Source organism: Sycon ciliatum, chromosome 8 (genome assembly GCF_964019385.1).
Source record: "Sycon ciliatum chromosome 8, ocSycCili1.1, whole genome shotgun sequence".
Lineage (NCBI taxonomy): Eukaryota > Metazoa > Porifera > Calcarea > Leucosolenida > Sycettidae > Sycon > Sycon ciliatum.
The window spans coordinates 9,261,972-9,285,057 of NC_088650.1; the positions used below are offsets into that span (position 1 = coordinate 9,261,972).

Here is a 23,086-nt window from a genome sequence, read left to right on the forward strand (position 1 = left end):
TATATGACCATATCCCAACTAGTTGGTTTCCAAGATTCGAAGTTCCCTGTAACATGCAGACTCCTCTTTTGGAATGTAGGCCAATAGAATGCCGGAGTAAAACATTTGCCCACTTACTGTCACATGCCAAGGCTGTGTCATTCCACTGGCCCGTTTCAGTGCAGCGACGCACAACTGAGCCAATGCCCGTCTGCTCGAATTGAGGGTCTCCGGCTATGCACCGATAGCATGCAATGGTGTTGTAATCATTAGCAGCCAGAGCCAGGTTGACAGTGGTTAGCGTGGTCGTGTATGGACACACCGTCGTGAGCATACTATTGACAGTAACATGCAGGTCTGATGTGTTGCACTGCACCACTGAGCAATACACATAAAAAAGGCACAAAGAACAAGTTGTTAGGCTCCAGCAGAGAAAATATACCTAGAAAATGCGACAGAGGTCGGAGGCTGATAGTAATAATTATTTTCAACACAGTTCAGATCAGAAGCATCCACGCAATTGCACACATCCAGTCGAGCAGACACTTCTCATCACGATATCGAACGTTTTCGTTCAATTCTCTTCAAGTGACTTCTAGACAGGATGTGTGAAATAGCGTGGATGCTTGCGATCTAAAAGATGCGACAAGTAAAAAATTCTCGTATTACGGAGCTGGGAAAGGTACAAGTGTTGTCCCCTGAATCTCATCGCTGCACCTGAGCATTGTTTTCAAAAGTAACTCTCAACACAGTGACGGAAATGTCAACGGCCATATTTTCTGCTCGTCAGGCGAAATAGCACGTCATCGTACATTTGAGATCAGCGGGAAGAAGATGACGACGTCCACTAATTTAGTATCTGTGCACACGAATCTGCTGTGTGTGTGACTCTGTGTGTCAGCTATGATATCATCTTCTGTGGTTCCATGCCTAGCATGTACGTCTGAACCATCCTGCAAAGTTTGAATGACGTAGGTTGAGCGATCGCTCCGCGAAATATACTTTTTGAAATTCTCTTCATAGTATATCTTCCACCATTGAAATTTCGAATTTCTTCAAGAAAAGTGCTGAGAGGGGTGGCTTGCAACCTCGATATGGCTTGTTCCAGGTATGCTTTGGAGCCATCTTCTGTTGAAGTAGTGGCGGGGATCTGCCCTGCAACTGCTACAACAAAAAATGATTCGATCTGAGAAAGGGTGAGACCGCAAATCTCGGTTGAATATTGAGTATTTCAAGCCTTTTCACGACGAAGATGGAGTTCTTTTTGGAGATGGACGTCGCGGCAAAGGACATGGTGTCCGACGTCTGGCATCTGGTGAAGCCAGGGATCATTTGTCCAGTCAGGTCGGCAGCCTAACCGTCGGTAAGCTTGTGTTTGGATCCCGTTCTGCTCGATGTGGTAGATCACAAACAATTTGATATCGCACAAATTGATCTCAGCATCGTGCGTACGGTATTTTATATTCAGAAAATCCCAAAGTGTCTCTGTATGGCCGTTCTATGCCACGAGAAACTCCAATCAGGCTCCTATGTCCTCTGCCTTCATGATTGAACGTCCACTTCGTTTGAACAACGAACACAACAATCGAGGACGGCTTTGCAATGAAAAATACAGCTATACTGGAGCTGAAAAAAAGAAGAAAAAAAACGTGCTCAGGATGAGACTCGAGTACACGCGCATACTCTCCCAGCAGGTGAAACGCAAATTTTTGTGAAAAATGCGTGACGCCGACTGACCAGTAATTTCGCCTGACGTCCGCTGAGCGTGATGTGGTTCTGAACAGATTGTACAAGCCAGCCACTGCTGATGCAGACCTGCAAATCACAGTTGCTCATCAAAGTACACGGAGGATAGTCATGAGATGTAGATTCGACTGTACTTACGGAAACAGCGACCGTCACGAGGCTCGTAACCAAGGTTACACGTACAGTTATAGGATCCTGGTACATCAGAACATGTGGCATTGGGATCACAGCTGTGTGTCTGCTCAGTACACTCATCTATATCTGAACACGATCACATCAAACGAACAGTGGCATACATTTGTTGTGTGAGAGAATAATTCGACGGGTTCGCGTACCGGGCAGGTCAAGAACAAGGAGTCATACAACTCCCTGGTCAAGAACCACCTTTCCGCTTCCGTGGGACGCCACCACCCCATGATCAGGCGTCAGATGCGGCTCCTAAACGGTGGGGGAGGATAGATCAGATCCACCAACCAGAGGCCAAAGGCCTAAATCCCATTTGCCACATCCATGTTTTACTCATGCAAGGCCACGAGTTCCCAATTAACTGTGGGTCGCAGCACAGTTGGAAAAAATCATTCCGCTTCCAAGCAGGACTTGTGTGAGAGAAAGTGACAGGAAACGTACAAGGAGTATGTTTGACTTGAACCCTAGGCACTCGAAGACAATTAGATGCAAAAGACTTGAAATTTCCATTCCTCCTTCAATAAGACAGCTGTGCTCTATGAAAATTTCCCCTAATAACATCTAAATCCAGCGGATAGATCTAAAAAGAAGAGTCTTAAATGCACCAGATGTGTAGCATAGTAACTTAGCAAGTAAATTAAAACAGCCACTAAACCAGTGAGTATAGAAGCCAAAACTCAAAAGACAGACTCAGACGGAAATCGTCAGGTTGCATACGCAAAGTGACTACCTACTTGTGCAGATGGTGACATCACTCCAGCTGCCATTGGTCAAGCACTGTCGACGAAGAGTACTTCTGGCATCAATGGTATTGTTCAGGCGATATCCCACCGCACAAGAGATATTCAGCACAGCACCTGGTGCAAATACACTGCCACCAGCATTATAGTTAGACTTGAGCAACGAGGAGTTGATATTGGTGCCATCTGGCGAGGAAGTGCAGTTCAACACTGCACAGAACGCACAGTCACAGGCAAATCAAGCTAACTGCCAGCTGTTCATGGCAAGCACTGCACACACGTACGCATGCACGTACGCATTCAGGCACTCAGGCATACACACACAAACACACACACACACACACACACACACACACACACACACACACACATACACACACACACATACACACACACACAAACACACAAACACACACACACACAGTTGCAGGCCAGACTGAGTTCATGGCAAGCGCTGCACACATCTCATGCTTCTTGTATGTATACTTGAAGCAAGAATATAGTAGTGAAGTACAGTGGTATAGGAGGCCTATCCGGTTACCTTGTTATTGACAGTCAAATAGCTCTACTCTTGCCATCACTGATTGCATGTATCCCTATTTCAAAATCCGTGAGTGGTTAATTAAGTGAATTTTTTATTTTTTATTCCAAGCAATACATGGCTGGGGTAGCCAATGACCACTTTGTGTGGCGATTGCAGGGTGCCCTGCAACCTGCCCTATAGGGCCATAACCATACCTGACGTGTTGAACACAGCAAATGTACTGTTGCCTTCAGCTACGCTGGTCCAAGCGGTGACCTCCACACGGTACACGGTATCAGGGCAGAGGTTGTACAGTGGCCAGATCTGCAATGCCTCGCTTAGATCTTGCCCCGTGATGTTCAACTCATCTTGCTGTGTACATCCCCTCAGTGAGGGTTCGCCAGTGCTCATGTACTTGATGCTATATTGAAGGAGAAAGCCATTCACCTCCAGAGGAGGTAGCCAAGTCAACGTGACATTCTGCGGATTAAGTGCTGGAACTGTCAGGTTCACTGGTGGAGTGGGTGCTGGGGGAAGATAGGAGCAGAGCGCAGTGGAACAGGAAAAAAAGCAATCAATGAGACTTCTCTTTAATAAAGCTGCGTGGAGCCTGGCTAGCGCCAGACGTTACTAATTTTGTAAAGTAACGTCTTTTGCATAGCTACGGGAATTAAAGTACTTCCTACACTGGTGCTCACTTAAAGAGACTGGATTGAAAAACTCCAATCAAACTAGTGCCGGCCAATTAATTCACACATCAACACTACCAGTTTTGTTCTGGGTTGGTTTCAACAGCAGTAACACTTCCCGCTAGCTTTCCCATTGCATAGAAGAAAACAAATCAAGCCAAACGAACAGTCCAACACAGGAACGAGACAATTCTAAAAATATAACCAAATCAAAAAAGTTAGTTTGTGTTACACCAGTTGGTAATACTGGCACACAGACATTATGAGTTAGTGCTAATGAAGACACTACTTTCCAAGAACATACCACTCTGAGCTGAGTCAATGACAATCTGAGACCCAAGCGGGCTAGGTCCTTGCTCAGTGTCTGCCTGCACTTGAACACAGTACCGGGTATGAGGCTGCGTTGGAATAACGAACTGCGTTGCTGATGCACTGACATTGTACATGACTGGGCTGCCGCCAGAACAGCTGTCCTCGGCGCTCTGTCGCTTTCTGCGAGAACCGCCAAAGCTCGAGAGGGACAGATTCCTCACAAGCAACTGGTAAGCAACAATGACACCGTTTGATTCCGTTGGTGGACTCCACGTGATCGTGATGGTCTCGGCGAGAACCTCTTCCTCCTCAGGCTCTGATAAGATAGGTGGAGTGCTGGGAGCTGGAAGAAAAACATCATAAAGCAAAATTTATTTGGTCAATAATGTCACATTTGAGCAGATGGCTCACCCCTTGAAAAGTACAGGCAAAGGATCAGGATCGGAAATCGAGAATGTTCAACGAGAATCCCATGCTTGAATTTGTCGGATTAGACGCATTTAACTAGCTCACCTTGAGGAGGAGTAGTAAGTAGACGTTCTGCCGTGACAAATCTACTGCAGTTAATGGCATTACAAGCGGCCACATTGATGGTGTAGTTGGCAAACGGCGACAGTGTATTCGGTTCAGTGTAGTTTTCGCTGGCTGGCCTCACCAACGAGCTGTTGAGATGAAACACTGTCATGTCGACATAACCTGCAAAGCTCTGCATGGATATTGCAAACACGAATGACACGCGTTGTACAATAGGATTACGTGCATCGGCATAGGCTTATTATTGGTGACTTCATAGAGATTACAAGCATAATGGATGTGTTCTGCAAGCACTGAGCTGACCAGGAATACTTGCTAAAGGGTCGGACTTGCAATGCACGTTAATGGTAAGGCACACCTCACTCTATGCCTGAAATATTAGTACAAGCCGAGCACTTCACTAGTATAACTGAGGTGAACTCTAGGAGAGATTAATAGCAGTAAAGACTCCGGCAGTACTAACCCGATTGCCACTCAAATGCATCAACAGTATCGTGTAGTTGACAGGGAGGCCACTTCTATCCACAGGCTGCTGCCATTCGGCCACAAGCAGCACGGTCTGCTCCGTGCCGTTCCGTGTAGTCAGGTTCAGCACAGGATCAGGCACATCTAAAAATGAGTAGAGCAACCGGAGTAGAGTACTTGGGGGTACGCAAAATGCAAGTGTGTGTTGGGTCCCGCCCTATATCTCAACGGAATAGTTGGCTGTCTTTTGACGTGCCAGGAGATCGCGTCTAAATGATATCATTTCCTTCGATGAGCAAAAGCCGATACATCTTCGCAAATACTGAACAAGCTGACAGGACAATGGAGCGAAAAATTATCTTATGTTCACCGTACCAACAGAATGACGTGCAGTAAGGTGTACTGCTATTCAGTAGAATGCTGGGTTCCGTTCCTGCAAGGTCAACTTCTACACTATATGTATATACAATGTTGAGTGAAGGGAAAAGGAAGTGTGGATAACTTCAAGTCCTCATCAGTGTAGACCTGAACAACTCTTACCTTGAACAAACAGACTTGCATGAACGTCTTGCTCATCGACTACATTTGCAGCGTTGCACGTGATGGTACCACGGTGCTGTCTGCCAACACTTTCAAACTCTAGCGTGCTGGAACTCTTGACAACAAAGCCAAATCCGTCTTGCGCTGAATTGTTGATCAGGGCAGAATTGGAGATGATGGCAGAATCCTCTGCTTCACTGCCATTAAAGTGCCAAGTAAGGAGTGGCGCTGGAAACCCCTCAGCTGTACAAGTGAACGTGACACGGGTGCTGACGGGAACAACTGTATCCTCCTCCGGAACTATGGTGGCGTTTGGCGGCACTACACAAAGAAAGTTCAGAAAAAGACGTACAGTGTTGCCTAATGGAATACGATCAGGGTGTGAACTTGGCGTCCTGTACCAGTGGTACCAGTGAAAATCCTACTGTACACAGTTCTAGGACTGCACAGCGCCCCGGCACATACTGAACTCGCTTGATAGGATTTAATTGAGCAACACTGCACATTGTAGATACACGGTCTTGGCAAGAAAGGTATCAAATGCATGTAGATTTCTTGTCAAAGTAAAGTTCGCACGCCGGCATTATCACAGGCAGTGCATTTGTGCTGAGAAACACAAACCTGCCTAATAGCCTGTAGTGCAGTGGCGACTGTTTTATGAAAACAAATGGAAGGTTGTGTCTTTAAATTCCATGAACCGGTGCTGGGGAACCAACTTTGGTTCCACGGCAACAAGAATACACCCTACTCATACAGTGAACAATACAAAAGCTGAATAGTCTGCTTACCTAGGACGGAGATGTTGACTGTACCGGACATGCTGGTACCATATCGGTTCGCTACTCGGCAAAAGTAGCTTCCTGACTGCCCGTGCGTGACATTATCTAGAGACAAAGTAGCGGTTAGACTGGTGTTGCGACGAGAACACACATCTGGCAGGACACTGCTGTTGTCGTCACGCTCAACTGCAAGGAGTTCCATGTCCCGCGACGAGAACTGGTAGAAGTAGAAGCTGACATTTACCGGGCAAGCCAGTGTTTCATAGTTGCAGATCAGCTCGGTGGCATCACCAACGGATATTTCTTGAGCGGCAGCGCGAATACTATTCACACTGGGTGGACCTTAGAAGGATAACAAGAAGCATGTGTAGAAAAGATCAGAGAAAGCCATTTGCCAACTGAATTGAATTATAGTGCAGTGCTCGAGAGTGCTTCACCCATCAGGGTTTGTGAAATAGATCGACTTCTGTGTTTCATCTATTGATGAAGTGTCAGTAGTAGCTTAGTTCCTGAAACTTTCGGTCTCCCTTATGGCATTCACGTAAAAGCTTGAAATAGCTACTCGGTCTGACAGAAGAAACAACCAGGCTCCAGTCATGAGCTGAAGTTCGTTCTAGCCCCCTCCCTCTCTCTCGATATATAGTCCAATTGGATGGTGCTCTGGATTAAACTTATGCAACGTACCATTAACAATCAGCAAAGCTGTAGCTGTAGATAATCCTGCAGAGTTGCCAACCCTGCATGTAACTGTGCCCTCATCACTGGCCATTACGTTCATGATAGATAGTGTGCTTTGATCTGGAAATCTGGATACTTCGAACCGACCGGCAGACACAATTTCCTGATCGCTGCTGCTACCAAGACGTTGTCGATGCCAAGTGATGTCAGTGGACATTGTCAAAGGAATAGCATCCGTAACATTGCATGTAAACACCACCGATGATCCAACGGCAACCATGGTCTGCTCAGGTCGGATACTGACTGAAGGTCGAACTGAAGGAGAAATGAATACACATCCGAACATGAGTAAAATCCCAACTACTTGCAGTCTGAGATGCAATTCCCCCTCACTAAGTGGTACTGGGAAACATGTGATAGCAAGCCACATGACACAATCCAACATACCTAAGTACAATCACACGTGGATCATTCAGGACCAACTGGCCACAAAACATGCATCTGCTTACTCAGATAATCTAAACCCGGGCTTGGTCTGAATGCTGATTCCACGGGAAATATGAGAAATATTATATTACAGAGGAAGAAGAGTACTCAATAGCATACATATCATTACTTGACTTCCCAGCACATTTCTCGGAGAGGAATACACTCCTTTGGAACAGTGCAGTATGCGTACTACTCGAAAAGGATAACTTTAATGTCATGTAATAAAACCGGGCTTACTCCTGGATTAGCCGATGTCAGTGCCAGGCTTCCATTCAAGCCAGTCTTCTATTCAAGTCAGACTGCTAATCGAAACAGTTATCCCTATGTATGTCAACACTAAAACCAGGCGGTGTAGCTTGAAAGTCAGGCTACACCGTCAAAAGCTTCTATACGAGACATGCTTTTGACACCATGGTATACGTTCTCCGAAGGTTTTTCAGGAACAATGCAAAAAGGCAGTATGTTAGATCCCAGATACTGTCAACTTTTAACTCGGCACAGTTCCACTGTACTTTTGCCAACACCCGATTTTCTGAACTTACCATGAAAAACAACTAAGCTGTGTGTGATGGCAGTAGCCAAGCTACTTTCAAGGTTCGACTGGCTCTCTACTTGACACCGAATTACTCCACTGAAGTTCCTTAGCCGAGGTACCAATATCTGCTGCTCAATGTAGTCAGGAAGGATAGTGAAACGGGTCATCTGGAGAGTGCCATTGCTGGGAAGGGCGAGTGATGTATTGCCGCTTCTCAATGAAGCCAGAATATCCGGAAATGCTGTCAACGGTGCCAATGACCACGTGTAGGAGAACGGTCCGGCGCCGGTCGTATTGCAAAGGAGACTGACAGCGCCGATGGTGGACTCATTACTTAGGTGGAAGCTTGGCGTGAGTTCTCCTGCAACAGGATCCAAATCTGCACAAGAAACACAGATAATGTTTGCGCAATGCAAGCCATACATAAGGTTAGATAGTCTATTCTATTGTTCTACTTTAAAAATACAGATGTACACAACCCTTACATGAAACGTTCGCATCATTTTCTAACGGATCAGGGTGCATGTGTTGTCTGCTAAATGGTTGCATCACAAAACGGGTCAAGTTTACAGCTTGTATTGTGACTAGCAGGCGTTCTCAACTTGTCATGTATGGCCCCACCCTCCGTCGACTTCATGTAAGAAGGTATATCATCCTGTTCGAAGGCACCATAAAAGGGACAACAATGCGTAGCCACGTACCCACACAAAGCGGTGTTGCCCCGCTCAGTGTTCCAAACTCCGTGCAGTACTGCACTGCGTTGGATTCATTCACGAAGCCAAGGTTGCCCGGACAGCTGTACGCGACAGCTTGCGGGAACTCGATCTGCGTGGCATTGCTGGTTAGATTGCTGGTTACTGGGTAATTGATGTTGTGAAGAGTGCAGATCTCAGCTGGAAGGAGATAATTGATACGCACAACAAGAAGGTTCTTTGTGCAAGCAGTGCAAATAAGTGAGGAGTCTATAACTGATGTTGTGAAGAGTGCAGATCTTAGCTCGAAGGGGATAATTGATACGCAGAACAAACATGTTCTTGGTGTAAGCAGTGCAAGTAAGTGACGAGTCTATAGACTGGATAGCGAGATTGGCATATGTCCTAGAGAGTATACTACTAGTGGGTAAATAGCTGTACTTGGTTAAGTTGATGAACAGCACTGCCAGTTGGCAATAAGCCAGTATGGTCAATGGGAAGACTTTCAATACAATACCTGAGCGTAAACTCCACAAAGTGAACTTTCGGAGTTTATCCGGATTGTATCATTATTATTATGCTTTTCGTTTATGGAAATAATTTGGAAACTCTGCAGTGACAGAAGGAAGCACAGCCTCTCAGCAATAGAACAATACATGAAGAAACTGGGTACTTTTATCTTACGAGAGCACATCGGTTGCTCAGATATGTTCCAAGCCCGGTTTGCCTGGCAGATGATGAGCCTATCTCCGACCAGGTTGTAGCCTCGATCACAATCAAAGCTGACAATGTTGTTGAATACGAAGACACTACCATTGAGTGAGCCATGTGTGGGAGGTACCTGATCAGGACAAGAAACCCCTGGAACAATTCAACATATACAATCCGGTGTTGATTGTGGTGTGTAACATAAATGTATTGTCCAAGGTAACAAAGAAAACTGACAATGCATTTAATAAACTGTTGTCAGAAGCAGTCAATTTGTATAGCAAAGCACACTCTTTGCTTTTTAAATTTCTGAAAGGTGTGATCCACTTCAGTACTATGCAGCATGTCCAGTGGGGTTTCAAATGCTGGCCATTGCCAGAAACATGATGGGGCTCTCACACTATACATACCATCCACACACTACACACACCTTCACACACTATACATACCTTCACACACTATACATACCATCCACACACTATGCATACCTTCACACACTATACACACCTTCACACACTATACATGCCTTCACACACTATACATACCTTCACACACTATACATACCTTCACGCACTATACATACCTTCACACACTATACATACCATCCACACACTATGCATACCTTCACACACTATACACACCTTCACACACTATACATACCTTCACACACTATACATACCTTCACACACTATGCATACCTTCACACACTATACATACCTTCACACACTATACATACCATCCACACACTATGCATACCTTCACACACTATACATACCTTCACACACTATACACACCTTCACACACTATACATACCTTCACACACTATACATACCATCCACACACTATACATACCTTCACACACTATACACACCTTCACACACTATACATACCTTCACACACTATACATACCATCCACACACTATGCATACCTTCACACACTATACACACCTTCACACACTATACATACCTTCACACACTATACATACCTTCACACACTATACACACCTTCACACACTATACATACCTTCACACACTATACATACCATCCACACACTATGCATACCTTCACACACTATACACACTTTCACACACTATACATACCTTCACACACTATACATACCTTCATACACTATACATACCATCCACACACTATACATACATTCACACACTATACACACCTTCACACACTATACATACCTTCACACACTATACATACCTTCACACACTATACATACCTTCACACACTATACATACCTTCACACACTATACATACCTTCACACACTATACATACCTTCACACACTATACATGCCTTCACACACTATACATACCTTCACACACTATACATACCTTCACACACTACACATACCTTCACACACTATACATACCTTCACACACTATACATGCCTTCACACACTATACATACCTTCACACACTATACATGCCTTCACACACTATACATACCTTCACACACTATACATACCTTCACACACTATATACACCTTCACACACTATACATGCCTTCACACACTATACATACCTTCACGCACTATACATACCTTCACACACTATACATACCTTCACACACTATACATACCTTCACACACTATACATACCTTCACACACTATACATACCTTCACACACTATACATACCTTCACAGACTGGTGGCTGACCAGACCAGACACCATCAGCTTGGCACTGCTGATACTCATCCTCCGGGTTGGACACTTCGTAGCCAGTGACACAAGTGTAGTTGATGAAGGATGTGTATGGCAATTGGCCATCAGTCGTGTCAAACAATGGCAGTACAAGGCTGGATACAGTGTGAAATGTACAGTTGATGACTGCAGGGGAAATCACAGCATCCAACAGCAAACACAATAATGTATTTCCAATTGCAGTATGGCAGGCTGTTATCAACTGAGCAACAGAGCACCAATTCATTGCATGCTCAGGGAGGGGGGGGGGGGGGGGTGAACTTCAACTTCACATACACATCTACAGGATAGTAATTCGACATCATGCACGACCTTAAGAAATCTGTGCTGTTCCATTAAAAGTGGATCCGCTCTACTCATGACATCAGATTTCCCGGGATCGCCCAACAGCTGACTTACTCAAACATTCTGGCTCTCTTGCAGACCAAACACCCTCCAAAGGACTCTGCTTCAAGACTTGACACTCCAAGCTGTCGTACGTTGTGGACAAATTGAACCCTTCATTGCAGCCGAATTCTACAACTGATCCGTTCGAGAAGACAGTATCACTCAGGAATCCATTTTCTGGGTCATCCAAGCCAGTGCAATTCACAACTGCAGGAACAACAAGACAAGTCGTCAACACGATATTCTTGCAGTCAATGTCAGTGACTGTCTATGCCTCAGTTAGACCTGTGTCTCTGCCTCAGTAACGTTATGAGGCATACTGAGGCATACTGAGGTACATCTGTTGGTCATGCGACAACACTCAGATACAAAGAAGACTTCAACTAACATCCTTGCAAGATATGCTAGAATTCCACTTTCATAGGGGACACAAGAATCGAGGTATTCTCATGTATACCTGTATCAACAGTATCCCGGGAAGCAGCAAGGGCTGCTAAAAATTGCTAGATATGCAGATCACGGAGCATTTTGTACATGGAAGTCGAGAAGTCAAACTGAATTATCAGACAACAGGGGTCAACTGTCGGATTATTGCTAGATAAGCATAAAGCTTTGACTTGCAGGTCATTCCGAATGGTCTCTCATCCTCTCTGTGTGTAACAAGAGTATATGCACTGCATGTGCAAAATGTCACACTCGTGTATTCAATCATTCTCTTCAGTTAGCACATGGCACTTAGATAACGTCATGTATAAGTAGGTAGATGTGCTGCTTGACTTACTATTACACTCTGGTATCCCGGGGCTCCATTCTCTACTGGCATTGCATGTAATCTCCGTTGTGATCTCGTTTGTGTCCAAAGCCGAGCCAAGACGACAGTCGAGGCTTAGGCTTGACATGAAAAACAGATCAGTTCCCTCGACCATAAGATTCTCCCCAGATACCTCATCGCATTGCACAGCTGTACGAAAAAAATCAGTATCAAGGCCAGGTTGCTAGTCTCGTAATGCTATGAGATGTGCGAAGTATACTGTGTGGAGCATTCGTCTGGCAGGTCGTGTACATGCTCGGTGTAGGTGACATGAGTCGTGGTATGTGCATTTTCCTAGTCTCGTTAAGGTTGCGTTCAATGCTGGTCGACGTTCAGAGTACTTCACATAACGTCTCAAGTGGTATTCGTTGGCAACCGTTCCACCTTGTCACCTTGTCACCTTGTCACCTTGTCACCTTGTCACCTTGTCTTGTGTTGCAATTCCGGTTAAAAGTATCATGGCTAATGTTGGTATTCAACATTATGGCTCCAACGCACCACGGCCATGATAATTACGAGTTTCGTCGCCAACCAACTTGAGTACCTACCTCTGCCACCCCCCCCCCCCCCCCCCCCGCCCCAACCCCACCCCTCTTGTATACGCCTACTCAATATGAGAGAATGGTACACATTTTGCTCAATCGTCACACCAATCACACTGCCATCTTACGTGTGCAGTTCAGCGGCTGTCTAGTCCATACTCCGGTTCCCACACACATTCTAACAGTAAGCATTCCTGCAGTGGTGTACCCGTCCAAGCAGTAGTATTGCACTGTTGATTCAAATGCATAGCTGCCTGTTTCTGACATGTTGAATGTAGAGTGTACACCTGGCTCTGGATGATCACACGTTATCGCTATGCAAGGTAGAACAACACAACATCACACAAGAGAACAGTGTCTGTGTGTACTATGTGGACTAGGGCTGGCAATACACTAGCGGAGGTGTGATTTGACAAGAACACTCATGATGGTCATAGTTCAGCCTTATCTTGTCGCAGGTGCATAAAATTCAGTCCTGATATTATTGTGTTGCATGAGGCATTGCAGGAAACACAATTGATCAGGAAGAAAAAAGAATCACGAGTCATGAACAGCTAGACAAACACAAACACACACACACACACACACACGGACCATTATCTTACCCTCGGAGCAGTTTCGTCCAGTGAATCCAGGAGAGCAAGTGCAGTTTCCAGTGATATGATTGCAAGAGCCATGCAGACATGTGCACTGCATTGTGCAGTTTGATCCAAACACGTCCATGGGGCATTCTATCGGGAGGGAATATTAGAATTAGAGAGAAAACATCCGTGATGTTAGACAAAATTGACTTTGTTTATCTTGGAACTCCAGAACTCCACATACGTTAAAAGAATTCGGGTGAACACACCCATTCCCATAGCGCTGCACTTCTGAACCAGTTCCGTCATTTTACAACGTTTCGGCACTTGGCCATCGTCAGGTAAGAAGAACAATGAATGTACGTCGAAGTATCATAAGCACTAAAAGATCATGAACGGCGCCATTCACCTGTTCAAGAAGTGTTGAATTTTAATAAGGACACGGCCGTGATACAACACAGTTGATATGCTTCCTCTCGATTCCTGGGAAACATGCAATGCGGTGCTGCTCCGTTACAGTCTGCGAAGTACTTATGAATGATAATTTCACAAGTTAAGCAAAGAACTTAGACCACTTACGTCGACAACTGGGAAATCCTGGAGACCAGCTGCCATCTTCAGTGCATGCAACCAGGCTGCTACCGATGAGAGCATAACCGAGGTTGCATTCGTACATCAGCGTTGTCATGTCACCTTCCCTGAAGCGAAGCTCACCCTCACCAAGCAAGTCAGAATCGTTTGACAGCGCACCATTCTCGACTATCTGCAGACTATCACAGAGACGACCTGATCGATAGGAAGCCACAAGCACATACATGTGTGTCATGCGAGCAGTGAGTCTGAATTTCCATTCCTTAGACAATTACATGTACATGATTGCAATGATACCAGAAAGTTCGTAAGCTCCAAGATAAGCTGCTGTTTGCCGGTGCACTAGTGTGCTAGTAGAGAAGGTAGATATCAATACCGCAGAGAAACTGTTGCGTTCTAACTGACGGTGCTTCGGTTAGTCTGCTTCGATTCGAGAAAGTCAACTCACACAGCATATATATATGCTGCATATATACAGCATCCGGTACATTGTTAGGCAGCTCCTGGAAATTGTACCAGAGTACACTGCTGCTGTATGAAATCCAGTCCAGCCACCCAAGTACCAAGCTGCCACGGTGCAAGGCACAAACTAGACTCATGCGACCCTATTTCATTGAGCAGCACTGTATTTTTCTTGATAGCATAATGAACACCACGCGCACTCACCTCTACATGTAGGACTGGTGCCGTTGAGCGTGCCGCTGTCCAGGCAGGTGCGGACGAGATCGCCACCTTCGTGCACGTACCCGCCTGCACAGGCATACTGAATCTGCTCGGAGTAGCTTGCTGTCGGAGAGCTCATCACAGTGACGAAGTCGTTCAGCACTCCAGCACTGCAAGTGACCACTGAAATATAGAGACAAAAAGCAAAGAATCTCACAAGGGTGACACTGACTTCAGGAATGCATTCAAACAGATTCAATTATGGAAAAAAACAGCAGAAGGAACCTTTATTACTCACTACTTAGGCGTACCCGTGAGCACACTGGTTATTTGTTTTTTTCCTGTTTGCTTTTCTACGAGTGCCCAAGGGCTCCAATTTGGTTAGAATTGATGAGCAAAAGGGTCGCGAGATCTAGTTTCCTCACAAAACCTGATGTATCCACTTCATAGTGATCTAGATGCACCAGTATCATGAAGAAATGTAAGAGGAAATGGTGTGTGCAAGCAGTAGGTATTGACGAAAGTGCCTGCACAAAGCATGCAGCACAAAGGCATCATACGCATACATGTGCACTTACAAAGTATTTGAGAGGAAATGGTGTGCACAAGCAAAGGGGTATTGAAGAAAGTGCCTGCCGAAAACTGCATGCCGCATAAGTACATCACATGCATACGTGTTTACCATTGCACTCTCGTCCATCCCCAGTAAAGCCAGTGGAGCAATTGCACATGAAGCCTGGCTGCATGTTCGTGCACACAGCGTTGTCATGGCAATCATCAGCCCCCTCTGAACATTCATCAATGTCTGTATATAGCAACAGTGGGTCAAACACAAACAAATGATAGTAAAGGGGGGGGTGTTTGCAGTACTGTCGGGCGCCGAAGAACGGAGCGCCGAAGAACGGAGCGCCGAAGAACGAGCGCCGAAGAACGGAGCGCCGAAGAACGGAGCGCCGAAGAACGGAGCGCCGAAGAACGGAGCGCCGAAGAACGGAGCGCCGAAGAACGGAGTGCCGAAGAACGGAGCGCCGGAGAACGACCAGGCTAGAACTTAATCAAGCACAGCACACCAATGTATAGGCGGTGACTCAGCTGCGCATAGACTGTAATACATGAACAAAATAAGAACGGTCTAGGCTAGGAGGCTGACCACCCAGAGTCTTGGGCGACCGACCATACTGTACCATGTATGCTTTTCTTGTGGGAAAGTGTATGGATTTGACTTGTTCAAAGAGCACGGTGGATTGGTTTTGTGATACTCTTTATCCGGAAACAAGCCAGCATGTAGTTGATGTTGTGGAGAAAAGTGACCGAATGCCTGTAAGGATTGCAAGTTGTTGGCTGTATAAACTGCCATGGCGGCATGTTCTCATTGATGAACCCTTGAAGTTCTAATCTGCTTTACGGCTACAGACTGCAGTGACACAAGCAGCCAGCGCTGATCAGTAAGGTGGGCGTCTAACCGTGATAGTCATCAGTAGATCAGAATGGGGTCACTCGTCTAGATTTGACTCTCAGCTGTGTAGCTGGAAAAAGCTGGGAATACATATATCGTCACATACATCTAATGGTCTACTACCGAACCCGTGAAATGTAGCGAAACTTTCAAAGCGTAAACACCTAGCACTCAACACCTAGCAGTCAAGTATAAAGTTCAGTCTACTACAGTGCTGTCGGGCGCCGAAGAACAGCCAGGCTAGAATTTTACCAATTTGAAGAACGGTGTAGGCTGGATTTTTTGCAGATAAGAATGTACACTATAATGTACACTATAATGTACACTATAATGTACACTATAAGTATCTATTATTGCACGATTAAAGAGGTCAATATATGAAATATAGAACGAGTAAAAGACCGAGGTCCCCCGAGGTCTTTTACGAGGTCTATATTTCATATATTGACCGATTATGAGGGCAATAATAGATTTATCACGACATAGCATACCTAAAACTGTTTTTGCTTCGCTATAGGAAGAAAGGAATACTATTGTAATAGTATAATAGTATGTACATATGCCGTTTACATTGGACATTACTTCTGTGTAAACCGAAGTTTTCAGTTGTCTCTTGTAGTATGTTCCCCAAGTTCTTTGACTGAGAATCTGACGGTTTGGGTTCAAATCCCAGCATTTGGCTTCAGATTTTTCTTCTTTCAGTTCTGATTTTTTTCTAAGTTGAGGAAAAAGTTCTAAGTCCTCGGGCTAAGTGGTCAATAATAAGTGGTCAATATAAGGGGTCAATATATGCTGATATTTGACCGCTTAGAGATCACAAGTTTCTGTGGGGGTCAATAATAAGAGAGTGATAATGTACACTATAATGTACACTATAATGTACACTACAGTCCATTTCAAAACTATAGACGCGTACCTAGGCAAAAACCGTTATGCCAGAATCTATACCACATAAAATCTGTGATCACTTTGTGCATAAATTTTTCCAAATTGGGCGTCTGTTATCCAATCCTTTAGAAACTATATGAGAGTAATTGTGGAGCAATCCTGAGCAATATTCCGAAAACTATTCTCAAAAAGTTCCAGCCAAATTTGAAATATTTCAAAAACCCTACGCGTCTATAGTTTTGAAATGCACTGTATAATGTACACTATAATGTACACTCAGACGTATAACTCTGCATAAATGTACTTGTAAGACTGTACCATCGAATAAGAATGAAACTGCTGTGTTCGCTAAAATATAAGAACGGACTAGGCTAGAACCCTGACCCCCCCCCCCCCCCCAGTTCTTCGGCACCCGTCCATACTGTAGTCCAGTTCGCATTATCCTTACCAAGACACTGCAATGGTTCTCCTGACCAGGTTCTGTCAGCCTGGCAGTGTATGATCAGACTGCTTGCATTGTTCCTTGCTCTGTAGCCATCCTGGCACGTGTAGGTCAGACTGTGCCCGAATGGGTACAGACCAGACTGGTCACTGATATCAGCATTCAGACCGTTGTCAGGCTGCGTGCAGTTGATAACTGAGCACAGGCAGAATGAATGAGACACCTATGAGGATACAATGCAGAGTAAATGTAGTGGACACTGTGCCAGTATGACGAAAACCAGAGCAAGTAGAGGCGGAAATCGTCGAAGGCTTAACGTAAAGCCAGACTAGAAGAAAACACAAGCATGCCGTAGATAGTGATTCAGTGAATAGCCCTATAGCAAGAAGAACTGTCGAGAGACTGGCTCGCCATGTTCCATATGAAGAACACTTGAAGTCCGTACCGTAGCACACAGGGAGAGGTAGAGAGAGATTCCCATGCCGTGCGCATTCAGGAAGCACTTGATCCAGCGGCACGAGCTCATAGCCATTCGCACACTGCACATCCAGCACCGTGCCCAGCTCGAGACGGTCATCTTCTGTAAGCGGGGTGTTGATGAAGGTGGTAACATCAGTGGATAGTGGTAGGGGACATGTAATACCTGGGGGAGCCGTGAAGCAAACATCAAAGAAAACGGATCATGTCAAGATTTGATGAACACGGAGTTCTACCTAACACTAAGCCCACGGTCTACTGGTGCAAAACGCTATCCACATACTTCAACTACAACACGAATCTCTGGAAACGGATTGTAAGCATAGTTCTATAAAGGATTTGTGGTACTGGTCTGTGTGTAACATGCCTTTGCTATCACCTCAACCTCTTGAGAAATTTAGTTCCTGGTACTACCAAGCCACCTTCGCAGACAGCCTTTATCCTTGAGACTTGTCATGTTCCTAACGGATGCGGAAACTCGGTCAGAGCACAATGCAAGCCGCGGGTTTTCCCCACAGTAAAAGCCTAAAAAGTAGGGATGTGCACTGGAAGTCGGGTACCCGTGCTACCCGTGAGGACCTCGGGTAGTCGGGTACAGAATGGTACCCGAAAACCCGAAGTCGCAGACGGCATCATAATTATGACATGTACAGTGCACGTGTACAAATTTGTGTAATACTCTGCATGTCTACCCAGTGTGTAAGAGAAGGGGTGCATTGTGGTGTTACCATGGAAACGTTACCCGATCTGGTACCAGTGCTACCCGTGGAAAACTACCCGAACCCGATACCCGAAGAAAATGCCACCCGACTCAGCACCACTACAAAGCAATGTGTATACCAAGTTGTCTCATGGCTGGATTTCAGCATCCTGACTTCCCATCAAGGGAAGGACACGGTACTTTTTTCTGCCCCTTTAAGACCGAAATCTACGAAAATAGACAAAATTTAATGGATGTCTGCTTTTAGTCGAAAAAAGAGTTGCACTCTAGAAACAGCATTTCACAATTTTAATCTGTGCAAAAGTGTGACACTAGGTCTGTACCTGTGCAGGTTGTTCCAGATCCAGTGAAATCAGGTAGACATGAACATGTGTAGGCTCCATTGGTATCCCTACATTCAGCATTGATATCACAAATATGTGTACCTCGAATGCATTCATCAATATCTGAAATCAAAATACAGCATTTTACAGTTGAACCAGCTAAACAATGCAGAAATCCTTTGCAACGGTTACGGAAGTTTTGCTGCCTCAGAAAGGTGCGGGCTGTGCATTGTACAATTGTGGAAAGTACAAAAATCTATACCGACGAGTGCCACAGTATTCATGTACCAAATTGTGATCAGGGGTCTCTTTTTGGGCCCGACTAGCTAAGCATAGTTAGCCCCATCCCTCACACAAACAAGTCAACAAAGAGGCATCTTTGGATTGAGGAGTGCTGGTTTCGAAACAACTGGTTTGAAGCTCAAAGTAGAGCTGGTGTTAGCTCAGAGCAGAGCTGCTGTTAGCTCAGAGCAGAGCTGCTGTTAGCTCAAAGTAGAGCTGCTGTTAGCTCAAAGTAGAGCTGCGGTTAGCTCAAAGTAGAGCTGCTGTTAGCTCAAAGTAGAGCTGCGGTTAGCTCAAAGTAGAGCTGCGGTTAGCTCAAAGTAGAGCTGCTGTTAGCTCAAGGTAGAGCTGCTGTTAGCTCAAAGTAGAGCTGCTGTTAGCTCAAAGTAGAGCTGCGGTTAGCTCAAAGTAGAGCTGCGGTTAGCTCAAAGTAGAGCTGCTGTTAGCTCAAAGTAGAGCTGCTGTTAGCTCAAAGTAGAGCTGCGGTTAGCTCAAAGTAGAGCTGCTGTTAGCTCAAAGTAGAGCTGCTGTTAGCTCAAAGTAGAGCTGCTGTTAGCTCAACGTAGAGCTGCAATGCTAAATGGATGTAATATAGCGCAAGGCAGAGCCGCAGCAAATAGCTAGATAACACCAGTTGTGAGAGTGGACCCGATTAGTGGGTACGATAATTATGATGGTGTGAATAAGTTGGATAGGGAGGGATGGTGGGAAAAGAAACACTGCTGAAGCACGATCCGTTGTCTGGAAGAGCACAACAGGGCAAGCAAGATTTGTTTTTCTTTTCCGCAAAATGGGCTGGTGCCATTTGTGATTACGCAGCAAAACAAAGCGCATGACGTCAGTCTTGAATGCAGTACAAAGCAATGCAGTGCAGTGTGTGCGCTAGTTCGGATTGTTGCTAACAAGTACTAGCACAGCTAGTACACCATTAGCCCCATCCCTCACACAAACAAGTCAACAAAGAGGCATCTTTGGATTGAGGAGTGCTGGTTTCGAAACAACTGGTTTGAAGCTCAAAGTAGAGCTGGTGTTAGCTCAGAGCAGAGCTGCTGTTAGCTCAGAGCAGAGCTGCTGTTAGCTCAAAGTAGAGCTGCTGTTAGCTCAAAGTAGAGCTGCGGTTAGCTCAAAGTAGAGCTGCTGTTAGCTCAAAGTAGAGCTGCGGTTAGCTCAAAGTAGAGCTGCGGTTAGCTCAAAGTAGAGCTGCTGTTAGCTCAAGGTAGAGCTGCTGTTAGCTCAAAGTAGAGCTGCTGTTAGCTCAAAGTAGAGCTGCGGTTAGCTCAAAGTAGAGCTGCGGTTAGCTCAAAGTAGAGCTGCTGTTAGCTCAAAGTAGAGCTGCTGTTAGCTCAAAGTAGAGCTGCGGTTAGCTCAAAGTAGAGCTGCTGTTAGCTCAAAGTAGAGCTGCTGTTAGCTCAAAGTAGAGCTGCTGTTAGCTCAACGTAGAGCTGCAATGCTAAATGGATGTAATATTGCGCAAGGCAGAGCCGCAGCAAATAGCTAGATAACACCAGTTGTGAGAGTGGACCCATGAAACCAGCACTCCGTTAGCTAAGCACTATTGACGCACAGCAAGGGTCAATTTATGTCAGCACAGGCAAGCATTGTGCAGCTAGAGTTCAGTAGCTCATTACTCACCCGAGTTGGGGATCATGGCATCCATGGCACGGCAGCAAGCCGGGACGATAGCTGGCGCTTAGCGCTTGTTGTAGTCCGGATGTAGCATAGACACGCATCGCTCTTTCCACTGACCTGCCACTCGGAAGAAGGAGTCGGGGCACTAGCCATAGCAGCGGTGGTGGCTGCACCAATGTGGACCGAATGCCCGGAGTAGTTCGACTGGGATGGTACACCGGCCGCAGCGACAAGAGACCATACTGTTACTGTGAATGACTGCCTGGTCAGCTGCTGTCTGTTCGAGAGTACGAACAAGAGTTGCTCTGGTCCCTCGCGACGAGTGACAAATGGGTAGCTAACAATGGCACGGACCGGGCAGTACGGCGGTACAGACGGGCCAATGTCACCAGTAACGCCTTTACCGAATGGGTCCGTCTTGGATGAAAGCAGGAAGAGTTGCAGGCGTCCGTCACCAGGGGAGCTAGTACAGCCCCGTGTGATGCCATTAGTGAATTCAGCACACCGAAGAAATCCAAAGAAGCAGCGTGGCGGCTTGGTAGAGCAGCTTGTCATGGCTATTCAGGATACTACTTTTCCGGCGTGCATCCGTCAGGTGTCGTAGGATTGGCATAGTTATAGGAAGGCGAGGGGTGAGTACAGCCGTACCATGGCATCGCTGGATGCCCTTCAACACCCTCTCCAGAAGCCACGCATCTACTAAGGGGCCGGCAAACCCATTCTCAAGGTGGGCTTTATGCACCGCACTCGCATACACAGATACAGTTCAGGGCACGCTGATCATAGTTCACGCATGAATGTGTGTCCAGGAACGATGACTCGGGCAGCAAAAGTGAGCTTCCCCAGGAGGGACTCGAGTTGACGCTGGCCGATGCTGCGCTCGTTGATAGTAGCCATGAGTAGCGCACGGATCTCGGACAGCTTGTCCTCTGGTAGCCGCAGTCTAGGAAAATACCAAGGAAGGTCAATGATGGTGATGGCCCTTCGAGCTGGGATGGAGCAAAGAGGAGTGCCGAGATACGTGAATGCCCGGAGGGGGATGGTGAGTTGCTGGTTGGCTGCAGCCAAACCAGTGGAGATATCGAGAAAGTCATCGAGGTAATGAAGCCGGTGATCTATAGCAAACTCGTGCTGCATGATCCAGTTGACTGCTGTGGCTACTGAGTCAAAGACGGCTGGGCTGGAGCGGAGGCCGAAAGGCAGAAAGCGCTCGTAGTAGTAGGAGCCTTCCCAGCGAAGTCCTGACGGCGGACTGGGATCTGCCGAAATGCACTGTGTACGTCGAGCTTGGACAAATACACAGGCTGTGGGCATGACATGATGATGTTGATCGCGTTGTCAATGCTCGCGTAGTGCAGAGAGAGCGGCTCGGCAGGAATGCTGTCGTTCGCGCCGGTGCCTTCCGGACTAGACAGATGGTGGATCATTCGCAGCTTGCCGTTCTTTTTGGGGATGGCACCAATACCAGAGCGGCGCATGAACTGAAATGGAGGTGACGGAAATGGGCCTGTGGTCTCGCTGCGGGCGCAGGAAGCAGCTAATTGCTCGGATATAAATGCCGAGTGAGTGAAAGCCAAGGGTAGAATATTAGAGAAAACCGAAATGTCGTGTTGGCCGGCAGATCCAAGAGTAAAGCCACGGCGCAGGCCATGGAGAACATACGCAACACATTATGATATGAGTGGTTACGTAACAGGCGGGCAAAGTGGTCAGCTAGCAGTGTGGTGTCTGCAGAGTGTATAGGAAAGAAGCTACGTACCGAGTCAAGCTATTCAGTAGCCATTCTGCTAGGAGCGGCGGGGTGGCCGATTGGCTCCGCGCTGCTGCTGGTTGCACATGATGCATGGGTGGTCCTTGCCACACTGGCTGCAGGTGTGGGAGAAGCGGCACGACGACGAAGAACAGCGACCTCCATTGAAGTTGCGGCAGATTTCTTGGCCGTCGCTGGTATGGTTGCGACCACTGGAGGTAAATGCTGC

General features: G+C 46.2%; 1 protein-coding gene across 2 annotated transcripts in view; it reads right to left on the bottom strand.

Annotated features, from left to right (window-relative positions):
• The window catches only part of LOC135823264 (uncharacterized), a 65,748-nt gene that overhangs the window by 40,267 nt on the left and 2,395 nt on the right, over positions 1–23,086 (bottom strand). For both annotated transcript variants that reach the window (XM_065336116.1, XM_065336115.1), the window contains 24 exons: positions 19,197–19,319; positions 18,121–18,318; positions 17,682–17,870; positions 15,572–15,694; positions 14,893–15,072; positions 14,215–14,421; positions 13,660–13,785; positions 13,183–13,368; positions 12,483–12,662; positions 11,714–11,908; positions 11,249–11,440; positions 9,572–9,748; positions 8,897–9,088; positions 8,203–8,574; positions 7,178–7,486; positions 6,503–6,835; positions 5,715–6,035; positions 5,173–5,318; positions 4,689–4,881; positions 4,168–4,518; positions 3,390–3,701; positions 2,646–2,861; positions 1,864–1,986; positions 118–357 (listed from right to left, as the gene is read on the bottom strand). In XM_065336116.1, the coding sequence (XP_065192188.1) occupies positions 118–357; positions 1,864–1,986; positions 2,646–2,861; positions 3,390–3,701; positions 4,168–4,518; positions 4,689–4,881; positions 5,173–5,318; positions 5,715–6,035; positions 6,503–6,835; positions 7,178–7,486; positions 8,203–8,574; positions 8,897–9,088; positions 9,572–9,748; positions 11,249–11,440; positions 11,714–11,908; positions 12,483–12,662; positions 13,183–13,368; positions 13,660–13,785; positions 14,215–14,421; positions 14,893–15,072; positions 15,572–15,694; positions 17,682–17,870; positions 18,121–18,318; positions 19,197–19,319 (5,184 nt within the window). The remainder of the gene's footprint in view (positions 1–117; positions 358–1,863; positions 1,987–2,645; positions 2,862–3,389; positions 3,702–4,167; positions 4,519–4,688; positions 4,882–5,172; positions 5,319–5,714; positions 6,036–6,502; positions 6,836–7,177; positions 7,487–8,202; positions 8,575–8,896; positions 9,089–9,571; positions 9,749–11,248; positions 11,441–11,713; positions 11,909–12,482; positions 12,663–13,182; positions 13,369–13,659; positions 13,786–14,214; positions 14,422–14,892; positions 15,073–15,571; positions 15,695–17,681; positions 17,871–18,120; positions 18,319–19,196; positions 19,320–23,086) is intronic.